Genomic DNA, 15877 nt, shown 5'->3' with positions numbered 1-15877 from the left:
ATGTTAAACAAGCAGTTACACCCTTGGGGTAAGCTCAAGGCCTGCTGCAGGAAGACTGTTCTTGAAGTACTTTACTGTTAACCCTCTTCGGGCTCTTTTCTTGCAGGTGCCCTTCTCTAACTGCAGCATGGACTGCCTGCCAGGCACCAGGAAGGGCATTATTGAGGGAGAGCCCACGTGCTGCTTTGAGTGTGTTGACTGCCCTGATGGGGAGTACAGCGATGAAACAGGTAATGCACACAGCACTGCTTTGGGGTTTGCATGGACCAGAAGAGTCCTCAGAGCATTGCCCACAATTGTATTGAAGTCACTTTCCTGCAGTGCTGAGCTGGAGGCTACTCTGCCAGGGGGCTTCACAGAAAGCATAGAGGGAAATTTGGAAAGTTTCTCAGGCAGCCAGAAGCAAACTCTGCTGCACTGTAGAAGTTTTTCTTTCTCCAGAAATCTGGAGAAAGGATACACTCCCTAACCTAATCCTAGCTATTGTAGTTGTCAGTGCACCTCCACCTTTTCCTCATGTTAACCGCTTTTCATTCCATGCTTTACAAAGAAATAAAGTCCATTCTAATCCTGACTTCACAAACAAAAAGGAATATTTCCCTTTATGGGTTCACAAAGCACACGTTCTGTTGAACACTGGCACTGCAAGAGACCAGAATCTCTGGATCCTATTGAACATGCATAGACATCTTTTTTGTTGGTTTCAGTGAGAGTTTAGGACTGCTCAGGTTCTGCAGTGAAAACTCCAGTTTTAGAGCTGGTTGGAACCTTCTGAATTTCCAACACCATTATCAGCTCCTCAGCGTTGGGCATCCCAGAATAATGAAGGCAAATAGAATCTTCCAGAGCAGCAGTCCAATCAACAATGCTGAGTGCTCAGGTTCTCCTCACCCTCTTCAGCAGCACTGGCCCCAGCACACACTGCAGACTCTGCATGAGATAAAAAGCAGTAAGGAGCATGCAAGACTGAAAAAACATTCTCCTTTGAGAGAATCTAATTTGCATCCTATCTAATGGGAATGGTAATACTTTTACCCAAGCACATAGTAAACATATTGTGCATACAGTAATGCATAGAAGAGGACTTATAGTATATGTACGTAATCATATAGTACAAGTTGCACTGGTGTAGCATTTTTAAATTAAATAGAAACAAACTTGGTCATTTGTAATATGCACCATTTGTTGTTTGTCATAAGATTTTGGGAACTGGCACTGGTATATTTGCAAGATTTGTGAGGCTGAGGGGGCAACTGCCTTTGGACTCCAAAGTTTTCTGCTTCAATTTCAGCTGACAGTAATGCTCTTTATTTCCTGTACTTATCAGTTTTATAGGCATAGAGAACAGTTTGACAACCAGTCTCATCAAATTGACGTATTGATACTGCTGAAGGAGAGAATCTCTCTTCTTCTCTCCTAGCTGTTTGCTTTCATCCAAAAGTATTTGTGCAGCCAAGGACCAAACAGGTTCAGGTTTCTTGTCTTCATGAAAGTGAAGACATTTTTGGGAGGTTGAGTTTCCACTTGGAACAAAGGATGGGACAGGAATGAGCAGCCTCACAAAAGGAAAGAAGTCTGGTTTGCTGCCTTCTGTGGCAGCTTAGTCTCTAGATCAGCTCAAGACAGCAGTAAAAAATAGTTCTTCAGGGTGCAGTGACAAACAGATGCCGCATATCAGGTAGAGGTGACTGAATTCCCCAGTATTGGAGGTTAGATCTGCCCCACATGCAGTTTGCAATATACTTCCAGATAACTGGCACACAAAAAAATAGAAGTGATTGGCTAAACAGAAGTAAATGAAATGATGTGGTGATGGAATACCCTGACTTGTGCATGTCTTTCAGATGAACAGCTTAGGCAAAACAACCAGTTATTAGGAGAGCAGTGTCATCTCCCTGCAGCCAACCCTCCAGAACAAGTGGGCTTGAAATGCTCTGTGCTCATTACTGGCTTCCTCAGGAATGCCCCATTCCTAGAAGCCTTCAAGGTCACATTGGATGGAGCCCAGTGTAAGCTGGTCTAGTGGGTGGCAACCCACGTGGCAGGGACTTATAACTGGATGGGCTTTAATGTCCCTTCCAACCCAAGCCATTCTAGGATTTTATGATTAGCACCAAGCTTTGCTCTAGGAGCTGTGCTCAGAGTCTCTGTTTGCACTCAGGTGCAAGGCTCAGAGGGTGGTTGTTGCAAAACAAGTTTCCTGCATGTTTGTCCCCTGAACTCACTGTATCCCACAGCTTTCGTGCTGGGATCCTGAAGGATGAGGTAGGATGTGAATTCCAACTCACTTATTTCCACTGCTATCAATGGAGTCATGAACCTCACCATTGGAGCATAAGACATATTTGGGTTGAATAAAAGCAGTGGCAGTAACCCCTTCCTTTTGATTATGGCAGTCACTGGAGACAAATATTGCCATCCCAATGGGCTCTAATTAGCTCCACTCAGAAGAAGGAGACAGAGGCATTGATTTTCCCTCTGCAGCTATAACAGAGATGCTTTCCTGGGTGTGAAGAGAGTGATATAATTAGGACACATCTCCTCCAGTGTTCCAGCATGAAATAGGAGTGTGATGGGAGTCAAGGGCACTGTTTGCCTTCAAAGATAAGCATTTCAAATACATCTAAGACTTGCCTCCAAAGATTATGAAATAAGATCTCAAAGAACTTAAGGAGGCAAGCACATTTTTAATTTTTCCTGTCGCAGAGACAGGCGGGATGTGTCAAATGATAAAAGTGTGAGAAGCATGAAGACAAAGAGAAGCAGATGATAAAAATGAAGAAACATAGGGTAATAGATCTTGTGTAGCAGCTGACAGCAATCAAACAAGTTTTGCGAAGTTTTGTCAAGAAATTGATCCAGGAAGCAGAGTACGTGGGCAGGACTTTGAGTGCACTTTGTGTTTTCCTGTAAAGCCCGTGAGACTCATTGTTTCACTGTAAAAACTCTGAGACATCAATAAGTGACATCAGGGACCTGCTGACAACTGAAGTGAACACCTGTATTTGAGTTGAAAGACAGCATGTAGCTTCCATGTACTTTGTCATCCATTTCACCCTTTCATTCTGACAAACCTTCCCTTTCCTGTCACTTGTTTTTCAGATGCAAGTGCTTGTGACAAGTGCCCTGAGGATTACTGGTCTAATGAGAACCACACATCCTGCATCCCCAAGCAGATAGAGTTTCTATCCTGGACAGAACCCTTTGGAATCGCTTTAACTCTCTTTGCTGTGCTGGGAATTTTCCTGACTTCTTTTGTCCTGGGAGTCTTCACCAAATTTCGCAACACTCCCATTGTCAAGGCCACAAACCGGGAGCTGTCTTACCTCCTCCTCTTCTCCTTGCTCTGCTGCTTCTCCAGCTCATTGTTCTTCATCGGAGAGCCACAGAACTGGACTTGCCGTCTGAGGCAGCCAGCTTTTGGCATCAGCTTTGTCCTCTGCATCTCCTGCATCCTGGTGAAAACCAACTGTGTCCTGCTTGTCTTCGAAGCAAAGATCCCCACAAGCCTCTACCGAAAGTGGTGGGGCCTCAACCTCCAGTTCCTCCTGGTCTTCTTGTTCACATTTGTGCAGATTGTCATCTGTGTGATTTGGCTCTACACAGCCCCACCATCCAGTTATCGAAACCATGAGCTGGAGGATGAAATTATCTTCATCACCTGCCATGAAGGCTCCTTGATGGCTCTTGGCTTCCTCATTGGCTACACCTGTCTCCTGGCAGCCATCTGCTTCTTCTTTGCCTTTAAGTCTCGAAAACTGCCTGAGAACTTCAATGAGGCCAAGTTCATCACCTTCAGCATGCTGATCTTCTTCATTGTCTGGATCTCCTTCATCCCCGCTTACGCCAGCACATATGGCAAATTTGTCTCTGCTGTGGAGGTGATTGCAATACTGGCTGCCAGCTTCGGGCTTCTGGCCTGCATCTTCTTTAACAAAGTCTACATCATCCTCTTCAAGCCTTCCCGCAACACCATTGAGGAGGTGCGCTGCAGCACAGCTGCCCATGCTTTCAAGGTGGCTGCCAGGGCCACACTGAGACGCAGCAATGTGTCACGCAAGCGTTCCAACAGCCTCGGAGGCTCCACTGGTTCCACCCCATCCTCCTCCATCAGCAGCAAGAGCAACCATGAAGACCCTTTCCCTCTACCGGCTTCTGCTGAGCGGCAGCGGCAGCAGCAGCGTCGGTGCAAGCAGAAGGTCAGCTCTGGGAGTGGCATGGTCACCTTGTCACTGAGTTTTGAGGAGCCACAGAAGAACGCCATGGCCAACAGGAACGCCAAGCGCAGGAACTCCCTGGAGGCCCAGAACAGTGACGACAGCCTGATGCGGCACAGGGCCCTGCTCGCTCTACAGAACAGCAAGTCCCTCAGTGCTGAGCCTGGCTTCCAGACAGCATCCAGCCCAGAGACCAGTTCACAGGAATCAGTGGTGGGAGACAACAAAGAAGAGGTACCAAACCCTGAGGCAGAGCCCTCCCTGCCATCAGCTAACTCCCGAAATTTTATAGGCACTGGAGGCAGCTCTGTCACAGAAAACACAGTACATTCCTAACAAAAGAAGGTCATGAAAAGCACTTCCCCAAGAGGAACTTGCTCACCTCTTGCTTCTGAATGGGAAAGATAACAAAGATACATATCTGTGACACAGTCCCACCACACACTGTTGCTATCACCAGCCGGGTAAAACACGTGCCTCCAGAGGAAAGACTACCAGAAGCCTGTATCTGGGGAGCCTTGAACTGAATTTGCAGTTGCTTTACTGAAATCAGGACATGTGGGGAGGACAAGTGAAGATTGCCTCTGGTGGGGCTTAAACAGAACTCTGCATACTGTCTTGCCTCTGTAAGCTTTTCCTGCCAGACTGCAACTCAGCTGACTATGGGAGGCACTGAGCAATTCCACAATACTCTGCTTTTACATTTATGTATAATATTCCTCTTTCCCACTATGTATAATATTCCCTCTTTATCCAGTATATGTGATCTGTAACCACGTGCATCAGGACTCTCAGCTGTTCAAAAGCAAGATACACAGTTTCACTTGGGGAAAGCACGGTCACTGGGAAAACAAAAAAGCCCCCAGCATCCTGCATGCTGTGTACAGCCAAGGGTGTGAACATGTAAAGTATTTAATGTGACAGAGCACCCTGCTATTTATATTTAGTAATTTCTCCTCATTTTCCCAATTTCTCCTCTCTGCCCAGCAGGAAATACTGGACAATACCCTTCATAGACTCCATTGCACTAGACCAAGCTACTAGGTTCCTACTGGTTTCTTCCAGCAGATGTAGCTTTACCTCCAGCCTGCCTGCTTTGGTGGAAGGGGAGAACAGATTGTAAATCCCCCTGGAGATTGCTGCGAGAGCACAATGAGATGTATTTGTGATTGATTATGTCGCTAGTAGTTGTATGCTTAACAAAGTGTTGCTGCTGTAATATTCCACATGGCATACGTGGCTAACCCTTCCACACCATAGTCAGTGTTGTGCTTTGCCATATTAATCCGCCTCATACCCACACATAGCATTGCGCTGGTTGTGACAATACTTGTGGGCCTGATACAAAGCCAATGAAACAAGGTGAAATGGAGAAATAGCCCCCAAATTTGATAATATTTGAGATGAATATTGCAAGTGTGCATGCTGGTAGAGGATGGAGTAAATAAAATGTACAGAGTTGGGCTCTGGAATGTGCAAACACACAAATGAGTAAATTGGTTGTTTGGTTCCTGTAGGCCTTCAACTAGGTTATGTCCCTCTTGTTCCATCTGGAAGGGACAGCACCTAAAGCAGAAAGGGTGCACCATGCCTTGATGAGAGTAAGGACTTCAAAAAGCACATCGGAACTTCATCAGTCCTGGCTCTTGTTCAACCCCCCAAAAGCAGACATAAGTGCTCCTGATTGTGCATGGTGTGCCTGGTTCCTCTGCATTCTGCAAATGTTGAAGTAGAAGAGTCCTTAGAACAGATTTCTGTTGCAGCCTGAAGAAAGAAAGAGTGACCCTAGGCAACTTGGCAGGAAGGGCAAGGCTATTCTGTAAAATTTACTTCCCTCTTCCCAGATCCCATATGCAAGAACAGGCATTTGTCATGAAGATGTCAGTACCTCCCCTCATCACATGCGAAGGCACTCTAAACGACTGTGGAAAGGTATATAGGCCTGCTACTTATTGTGAGTGGAGACAAAAGGACTGTTGTGAATGTGATGGGGAAAATACCACAATTCTCTTGTTACTGTTTTTGCTTGGTTGATGTTTTGTGTTTTTGTGTTTTTTTTTTTTTCTGGCCAGAGCAAGAAAATAAAACTTACAGGTGACATTACTGCATAAAAACTTGTTTTGCCACCTCCCCTTGTTGCTGACAAGGAAAAGAAGTTTTGTTTCTGGAAAGCACAGTGGAAGTCCAGAACCAGTAAGAATGCTATTCAGACAAGTTATTTTTACCCTTTTGTTTATCTGTTATATTCACCTTTGAGAGGGCTCAAATTTTAGTTATATCATGTAAGAAGTGATCCGACTCTAACTGTATGGCCTGCAAACCACAAGATTTATTAAAGCTATGGCACTGCAAGTTAAAAGAAAGAAAAAAAAGAGTTTGAAAACGCATATCACTGGGGTCACACTTTTGGAAACCATATTCTACCACCAGACCCAGTAAGCATTCCTCGTTGCTTCTGAAAAACCATGTCCCATTCCCAAGCTGCTGATTGCAGGCTCCAGGCTTAATTTAGAGTTGGTAACTGAGACCTGTGACTTCTGTATCTAACTAAATGCTTGAACAGAGATGGCCACTAGATGGCAAAAGGACTAAGAAAAATACTTTGATTATGGCTCACTCTTAAAATTAAGTTCAGTAGCCAATTTGTTGTAGTGCTAGTGAATCACTCCTACATGTCAGATCCAATATACACCTCCTGAAGTAGATGGCTTTTAAAGCATAGAAGCATTCAGTGTGGGCAAAGCAAGATGTGAACTGTGTACAAATGTGAGAAATGAAGTTAGCACTGCCAGCCTTGTTTGGAGAACGATACTCACTGGCTCCGCACACAGCAGACTATGTTGATGTTTTACTGCAAAGATTTTTGGTATTCTTCATCCTTTCAATCTACTCACAAGGAAGTTGTACGCTGGTGCATAGTAAGGTTCCAATGGTCTGCCAAAATTATACTGTGACAGACCAACCCTGCTCAGTTTGCTTGCCCACCCACCCTCACTGCGCACTTACCCTGAGTTAAAAGCTCAGGCTGTATGAGCCCCTCTGCTGCAGCCTTATTGGAGTGACACACGTGATAGAGGCAAGGAAAAATCAGTAAATAAAGACAAAAAGGACCCCTTAATGAAGGTGATCTGTAACCAAATTCTTTTTCTCCATGCACAGAGGGTATAGGTTCTCATCCTGCCAAATTCCAGAGAAGAGAGAAGTTGCTCAGCCACATGTTCACAAGCCTATCTGTGAGTCATGCTGATGACAAGCTGAGCAAATCTCTCTGTAGAAAGTTCACACCCAAGAACATCCATTAGCATGTCCCTCAGAAGTCACCAATACGAATGGCTGCTCCTTCCCAACCCCCACTCCCCTATGGCTCAAAACGCTACTGAAAAGAATATGCCCTTGTTGGTATTTGCTGGACCATGCAGTAGAGAAGCAGTGGGGACAAGAAGCAGGGTGTATCAGCCCTGCACTGGATTTCTGTTGGTAGACTAGTTGATGGATGAGGAACAGGAACCAGCCCAGTGCTGCACCCTTGCTTTGCCCAAAGCCCAGGCAGAGCACATATTTGCTCTCCAGGGAGGAGCAATGATATCAGAGGAAAGAAGCACTTCATTTCATTGTGTGCATCTCACCATGTCCTCCCAAACCCATGTAGGTTGCATATGCAGTAGGCACTACCCATTCCTGGTAAACTGAGGGCTGTAATTATCAATTTTACCAAGGGGTGTTGAGAAGTTGTAGAGGAGGGTAGAGCTGTTGCTTTCCCAAGGAATTGAATGTTTACAGTAATGCTATACACATGCTTCTTTGTAGTCACTGAAATCTTCCCGTATCACCCGATTTTCATTCAGGAAGGATTATACTGATTTTCCTGCTCATTTTGCTGTAGGGCCAGCCTTGTGGCACTGTGCAAGCACACACAGCTGCTCAGAGCTAGCATAACCTCAAGGCAGTTCCCATTTCCTGCATCCTGCCTGGGCCCTGAGAAGGAGTTGACAAGCTGGGGGTCAGGGTAGGCCCAGACATGGCAGGGCTGGAGCACCTGCCCTACTTGGGGGGTAGACTGCCTTCTAAGGAAGATGGCTTTGGTTCCTTTTTGCTCTTTCTTCTTGGTTTTTGGCTTGCTGGCTTTTCTTCAGAGGCCATGAAGTAAAGACCCCTCCACCACAGCAGACCATGGCACAGTTCAGCCTCCATCACTTTGGTGAACTGTGCCAAGTCCACCACCACGTCAGCCCCCAGGCTTCTGCACCCCTGCCCTTGAGACCTGTGGACGGGACCACCACACCCTATTGCTAGCAGCACACACAGTCTCTGTGCTGAAATCTGTAATAACATTGGGACTGGCTACCATTCCCCCTAGATGATGGCCAGCTCCTGGCACAGCCAAGGGAGCAAGGGGTCAAGGATCTCCCAGCACTGCCTGAAAAGTGCTGTCCAGACCTCAGGCAGAAGACCATCCAGCATAGCCCGTCTCCATCCCTGCATCTTCCTGCTGTGCTGGAAGCAGTACAGAGGATGCTGCAAGTCCACGGGGTGTCAAGAGCAATGCCCGTTAGTCACCATCTCCCCTCACAAACACCTTAATGGTGCTCATGGGCACCCTGCAGAGAGGGCTATCTGCCTTCAGCTTTGTCCAGAACGGGTAGAACTGGGATTCACATGGTATTGTACACAGCAGATGGGACACCTTCACACCTCCTCTTTGGCCAAGGTGTTGGCTCTTTGTGGTGGACTGGGGAGAGCTTGAGGATGAGGAGCTCCTCCACCTCCCCGGTACTCCTAATGCTCTGAAACTCCTGCAGGCTTGGATCTCCACACCACATTTTTAGGAAGGAACCTGAATTTGACAGCCCCAAGCTGCATGTCAGGCAGGACAGGTTCTCTCTTACAAGGGCAGCAGGGTTGCCACCCTGAGCCTCAAGAGAGATTGGTTTGCACACACGTATCTTCAGAGATTTCAAGGTGTTCCGAATGCGCTAGGCCTGGCAGATAAGGCGCAGCACCTGTCAGATAGATACCCGCCAGGCACAAGGACCGCCGCGGCGGGAGGAAATTCCAGAGCGAGACCCGGATGCAGCTCCCGACCGCCCGCTGAGAGGAGCCGACGCCCCGCCCCGCTTCCTCCCGCTGCTAGGTTCGGCCCGGGGACAGCACCGCGACGGGCGTGGCGGCTGGGGGCGGATCGGAGCGGATCGGAGCGGAGAGCTGCGCTGCCACCATGTTGTGCGGGGGCGCCTCCAAGGCCCAGCCAGCCACCAGCGAGACGCAGCAGATCGCGGACGAGGTGAGGGGCTTGGGCCCGAGGAGGGCGTGTGTGGTGCGGAACCGAGCGGGGCCGAGGCGGCTCTCCTGGCTGCGCACACCGCTGCTGCCCGCCCGGTGCGGTGTGAGCCTGTTGCGCTGGGGCCGCGCCCTGCCCGCGGGGGAGACGGCAGCTTTAGGCGGCCGAACGGAGAGCCTCCGCACCCCCTAAAAAATAAATAAACGTACGAGCGGGAAGACTGACAGACCGTGGGGGAATATACCGAGCAATTCGGAACCCTCCGGAGCGCTGCCTGTGGCGTGCTGGTCAGTCGTGACTGACACGAGCGCTATCTGATGTGTGAAGCGTGTGCTCTGAGCTCCTGACAGTCTGAATCTTAGAACCAAACTTCTGCTTTTGGAGCGGGAGAAAGAGGCAGGCAAAAGCCTGCCGGTTTTCCGTGAGGCAGCACTGAGCTCTCCCCCGGCCAAGGTGCGTGTGCGCTCACTCCGAAAAGGCCTGTGCTAACAAGGGCTTTCACGGCGTGCGCTCTCATCCCCTGGGCTTTATCAGTGGGGGTGTGTCAGGCCAGAGAAGAACGATGAAGGACACGCTCCTGCTTCTCTTGCGCTCTGTCGTTGTCCAGATTTGTTTCTGAATGCAAAGGCACAGCAGTCTGTGAATTAAAGCTGGGCTAGCTGACCCTGATGAGGTTGTGTCACCAAAAAAAAATCCCAAACTACATCTCAGAAGCACCAGTCTGAGTCTGTGTGCAGTTTGGAGCGCAGAACGGAGAACTGCTGAGAGTCTCATTATCATTTTGCCCTGAAAAGATCCCTCGGTGACATCAGTTGTAGTGCAAGTGTGCAATTCATTCACTGAGTTGTTTAAAACCTGAATTTCTGTTTTGTTCTAGGCTGTAGTATGTCATTCCGAAAGTAAGTTGAAGAGTAAAACCAAAACCCTATTGGATTCAGAATTAACCTAAGTATCTAAAAATTATTTGAATTGCCTAAATATTTAAAAGCGCATCCAGCTTGTTTTGGCTACTAGATGAAATTGCTGTACTTAGTAATATACATATGGGAAAACTCCAAGCTGAAATTTGCCTGTGCAGTGATGTCCTCATCTAGATACAGACTGCAAAGAAAGCATGTTCTGTCGATTGAAGACAGACTTCTCAGATCATCTTGTTTGCTTGAATTTCTGTGGAAATGTGTAGAGCCTACCCATTTGCTTACCCTAAGCAGTGCATGTCCTGTTGCTGCTTTGCCAGTTCTTACCTGCATGGCATTGTTTTTTATGAGTCCTGTTGACCATTTGTTTGGTCGGAGTTGTAGCACTGGCATTGAGCACACACAGCATGACAGAGCAGGGCAGCTGCCCCCAGCAGTGTCTCTGGCCTGGAGTCCCCTCAGAGTGCCTCTCCAGGGTGGGGATTTCTATGCGGCTCTGCTCAGCCTTTGGCTTCTCACTGCAGCTGTGGCTGGCCGCTTGCTCCAGGGGCAAGTAGACAGGCTGTGCAAATCATCAGAGATCCTCCACTACATGATAATGGTCAGCCCTGTCACTGGACTGCAGGTGATTTGTGTGGAAAGGGGCTGTAGTGCCAGGCAGTGTGGTGCTGTGTCTAGTCAGCTCTTGGAAACCTCCATGCATGGAGATGGTGTGGCCTCTTTGGGCAACATGTCCTGCTGCTGGACTGTTCTCATGGGAAAAAGGCTTTCCTTATATCCATTTCCTTCTTCCCCTGTTCAGGGCAAGAGTCCATTCATCTGACCTCATGGTGGCCCATCACTGAGCTTGCTGCATTTAGTTGGCATCTTCCTGAAACTGGGAGCCTAAAACTGGACACAGCATTCTGAATGTGTTCTGACAAGTAATGGGCAGTCATCACTTACTACCCTCTTCTTCTGGCCTCCTGCTGGTGCAGCCCAGTATACTGTCTGCCTTCATTGCTCCCAGGGTGCACTGCTGGCTCATGTAGTGTAGTGTCCTCAGGGACCCCCCAGCCCTAATCTTTATTGCGGTCTAGCAGAATGGGCTGATCACAGATCTTTCAGAGATTGCTTCTGTCTGGGCTCTCCCTACTGAGTCAGGATGTCCAGTGATCATATGCTGTGGTGAGTCATTGCTGTGACACCCAGCAAGCGGCACCTGCATGTGACTCTGAACTCACTGTACTCATGGAGCCCAGAGTTTCTAGTGGAAACACCAAATGTGCTGAGTGGGTGCAGTGTACCCGTCCTTGCGTTTCAGAATGCAAACTTGTTGGCTGTGCTCTGGCCACATCTCTGTGGGACTGAATGGCTACTGGTTGGCTGTCACATACAGAAAAGGCCAGAGTTTGGTTTCACGCTTTCTTGGCACAGGAGAGGCAGGAGCACATACCCTGCTGTTCTTCCTGTTGCCGGAATTGTTTCTGTTCCCACAAGCATCAGAGGTCTGGCAAAGTGGTGCTCCTTTTTCCCCAGGGCAGTAGGTGGGATGCAGACAGTAGCAGTGTAATAGTATAGGAAGAATGGAAGTAAATCACGTACCTGAAAATAGAACATCTCACTGCTATTACTGTTGTGCTGGAGCAGAGGAGGGCTGGATGCATGAGCACAGCTTTTACACTCTGGAAAAATATATTTTGGGAAGAAATATTTACATTTTGAAGCACTGTAAATTGCAGTTATTAAAAGCTAGAAGAACTATTATTTTCCAAGTTTGGTTTTTGGATGCCTGTTTGTTCTGCAGTTCAAAAAGGGAGCTAATGCTGAAGACAACCAGCGGCTATTTCTTCTGGTTGAAAAAAAGAGAGGTATTTTAAACGTTGTCTTTTTAAAAGACCTTAAAGTCTGGTCCATGTAGATCTTGTACTGCTTTATATTGTTTGTTAAATATATAGAACAGAAGGGGAAGCAGAGACATTAACAGCGGAAATAATTTGTCAAAATGAATGTAGAAAAACAGCGCAGTTCTTTGGTGTCAGTTGGTGGTGACTGAATCGCATCACTGTGTTGCCTTGGCTGCCTGCCTCAGTACCTGGCCTTGCTCTAGTGTAAAATGAGGAACTGAAGAGCAATGAGGCACACTGATGGCACGAGCCGTAAACTGCAAGTATTAAATACTATATCAGTCTTAGCTAACTTCTTGTTTCCCTAAGGTGAAGCCTCAGCTAGAAGAGAAAGAAGGGAAAACCTTTGATGTCTTCACTGCAGTTGAGTTCAAAACTCAGTTGGTGGCAGGGACAAACTACTTCATCAAGGTAGAGGACACTGCGCAATTGAAAAAAAAATTAATGTTGGAATGTTTTTTGTGTTTACTTACCTACACAGAAATGCTTGTGATTTAGTTTTAAAAAAGAAAAATATGTGTTCATTACAAAACAAAACAAAAACATTTCCCCACCGCCTCCCAGCCAGTCTCCTTGTCTTAAATGGAGATATGCACATTTCTCTATTTTCGTAATAATTTGTACTGTTTAGTTATTTGTGAAAGTTGATTTTGTTAAAGCTACACCTCCACAATGCTGAACACTACTGTATTAAGTGTATTAAGTAAACCCCAGATTTGTAAAGATACAGCCAAGTATGAAACCTCTTTTCACTCTGCCTACAGTGATGACGCACACACACACACAAAAGTGGTCAAAGCACTTAAGTGTTTGCTGTTCCGGATAAGCTTCTCACTAACACCAGTTCCCTGTCTGTACGTTCCCTGTCTTGGGTAGAGGGAGGGCTTGCAAATCCAAGGTTGAGGTGCTGTTTCCACCAAGACGCAGCTCCCAGTCTGCCTCAGAACAAGGTGACACCTGCTGAGGGGGTGCTTTTTCTCTACCACCTCTCTACTTGCCCCATCCTCAAAACATGCCAGCCTAAACCCCTCTCCTGATGAAGGTTGCTCCACACCTCTTACTGGTTTTCATACTTTATAGGTCCATGTTGGCAATGATGAATTCATGCACCTGCGGGTGTTCAGAAGCCTTCCTCACGAGGACAAGCCATTGAGTCTTCATGGATATCAGAGCAGCAAGACCAAGCATGATGAACTGGCCTATTTCTAGTAAATTTATTACATGCACTTTCCTAATGATTTCTTACGTATATTTTCTGTAGGCTACAAAATGTTGTTTCCTGTGCCAACAAAGAAAACTTTTCTTAAAAAACGTAGTACTGGAAAGAAAAAACATCTTACTCCATTCCCTTACTGTGCAATATCTAAATGAATCACATAGCTCTCCTTTCACCTTTTGCTTATGCTAACCTGAGTAGCTGCACTGATTGTAGTGTAGCTTAATACTGTGTTGTGTTTGTGGACTTCCCTGACCTGGAAATTGCCAGGGAGTGGCACCAGCACTCACATATTTGCATCAAAGAGCAAGAGGAGAACCTGAATCTTTATGTGCTGCTTTGCAACTGTGGGCATATCCATAGATTTAATTGTATTATGTTTTATATTGGCAATGACTTGAGGCAAGAGACAGAGGTGGGCTGCAGTCTTTTGTAAGAAACATTCCCCTGATAGTAATGCTTATCCTGTTGCCAGCAGTAGGATGTAATGTCCAGTAGAGGATGTACGAGTTTTGTTGTGTATAATTGCTTATTTTCTGAGTGCTGAGGAAAACTACTGGGAAGGAACTTCATCTGGACAAGCATTTCTGCATTTATGACAATAAATATTTCTCTCAAATTTAGATGGTATATTTCACTGGTGTTTCACTGTTTTGTTTATTGCTTTTTCAATACAGGTGGTTATCTTGCTCAGAGCTTTTATCCATAAGCTTTTTTCATATTCCAGATGTCCTTATGTTTACATTTGTTTTTATGTTTTAATTAAAAATACTTTATTTTAATCTGGAGAGGGACATGGAACACAGCAAGGAAGGCTTCAGCAGGTATGTCAGCAATAAGAGGAGTGCTAAGGAAAATGTGGGCCTGTTGACAGAGGACACAGAAAAGACTGAATGCTGCTCAGTGTTGCCTATGTCTTCATTGGCGGGATTTGCCCTCAGCATCTGGAAGTCCCTGACTAACAGGAGAATCTGCAGAAAGGAAGACTTTCCCCCCTGGAAGGGGAAGACTGTGCATTGGAAGTTTTGACACTTTTTTGTTTATTTGACACTTTTTATACAAGTTTTGTGCCTTGTATAATGAACTGGGGAGGGGAGAGATGTTGCTTCATTCTGAACTGAGGGGTACCAGCCCACTTTTACATTACACTGCTGTATGTTCTTGCTCCTAGAAACTCCCCACAGTTTTGAGAACAGAGGGCATGGTGAACTTACATGTGTATTACTGTGCTTCTTACATACAGTGTAGGTAGCATTACTAACACAGAGCATGTTCTGCTTCCTGGTTATTAAGGGAGGCCTTAACAGATCCCTTAACTACTTTCTCCAAATATGTGCTTTTACTCATATTTGCCAAAAGAGTCCCCACCCCCAGTGTTAAACATACAAAGACTGCATCTGCATTGTAACACAGTTCCTGTTTTGCTAAAATGAAGTAGTTCTGGAGACATAGTTGTTTTTTGTTGTTGGTAAACTTATAAATTAGTGGTTCAAAAAGCTAAATATTTTTGCCAAGTGCTCTTCTGAGAGGACAGCTAGTGCTGATAAAGCCAGATTTACAGCATTTTAAAGACATCTGACAGCGAGATTCAGCTCATGGAAAATATTAGGCAGTAATCCCAAAGGCACAGGGATCTACAGATTGTCTTCACACTTCATGGACTTAAAGCATTTGATTTGATGTCTCACCCCTGAGTACCAGCTCAGAGTTGCATGGCAGGTAACTCCAGAAAACCTGCCTCAGCAGCTGCCAGCAGGAAAATAAGCTTGTGGTGCTTCAGGGTTGCCCGCTATCTTTGTTCCCGCAGAAGTCTTAACTGAAGACTAGTCACTGCAGGTGGCTGGTGCTACAAAAAAGAGTGAACTCCATACATGCCCAGTCATCAGGGTCACTCCCTACTCCAGGGCCTGAACACGGATTGAGCTGTTTCTGCTGCAGCTTCTTCCGCTCCTTTGTGTAGTTCCACCCCTTCCTCATCTCCACCCCAAACAGCCAAACTGCTTTTAGAGATGGGCACATGTCCTGTTTTAGAGAGTTTGACTTCTCAGTTCCTCCCCTAGAAATACATTTATCTCACACAGCTGCTGAAGATCAGCCAGTAGATTGTAATTAATGCACTTAAAGCAAACCCAAGAAGTATGTGGCCTGTTTCACTCAAAAGTACTCTCACAACAGCCTGAGCTTTGTATTCAGAGCTTGTCTTGACAGTACTTGGAAAGAAGAGCTGAAAGGGGTGTAGTGTACACTGACTTGGAGCTACAGTAGTATAGGTGGCAGAAGCAGGTGTGACTAGTACTTCAGAGCCCACTGAAGCTTTAGCCAGGCAGCGGATATAGACATGGCACATGCTAGATGAACAGCTT

The 15877-nt window shown here is 46.4% G+C and overlaps 2 protein-coding genes across 2 annotated transcripts in view; both read left to right on the top strand.

Moving 5' to 3' along the window:
• Nucleotides 1-6281, top strand: part of CASR (calcium sensing receptor) — a 71245-nt gene extending 64964 nt beyond the window's left edge. The window contains exons 6-7 of the mRNA XM_042867355.1: nucleotides 107-230; nucleotides 3103-6281. Coding sequence (XP_042723289.1) covers nucleotides 107-230; nucleotides 3103-4553 — 1575 coding nt within the window. The 3' untranslated portion in view covers nucleotides 4554-6281. The remainder of the gene's footprint in view (nucleotides 1-106; nucleotides 231-3102) is intronic.
• A 3069-nt stretch (nucleotides 6282-9350) lies between these two features.
• Nucleotides 9351-14137, top strand: LOC122178043 (cystatin-B-like). Its single transcript, XM_042867943.1, has 3 exons — nucleotides 9351-9498; nucleotides 12608-12709; nucleotides 13379-14137. Exons 1-3 carry the CDS (start codon nucleotides 9433-9435, stop codon nucleotides 13505-13507), a joined length of 297 nt encoding a protein of 98 aa, XP_042723877.1. The 5' UTR covers nucleotides 9351-9432; the 3' UTR covers nucleotides 13508-14137.
• Nucleotides 14138-15877: the final 1740 nt, after the last annotated feature.

The sequence above is a fragment of the Lagopus leucura genome, unplaced genomic scaffold (genome assembly GCF_019238085.1).
Source record: "Lagopus leucura isolate 7727_CA_CO unplaced genomic scaffold, USGS_WTPT01 Super-Scaffold_100001, whole genome shotgun sequence".
Classification (NCBI taxonomy): domain Eukaryota; kingdom Metazoa; phylum Chordata; class Aves; order Galliformes; family Phasianidae; genus Lagopus; species Lagopus leucura.
Note: the sequence above shows the minus strand (reverse complement) of the source record. Positions and strands in the feature narration are given on the sequence as shown.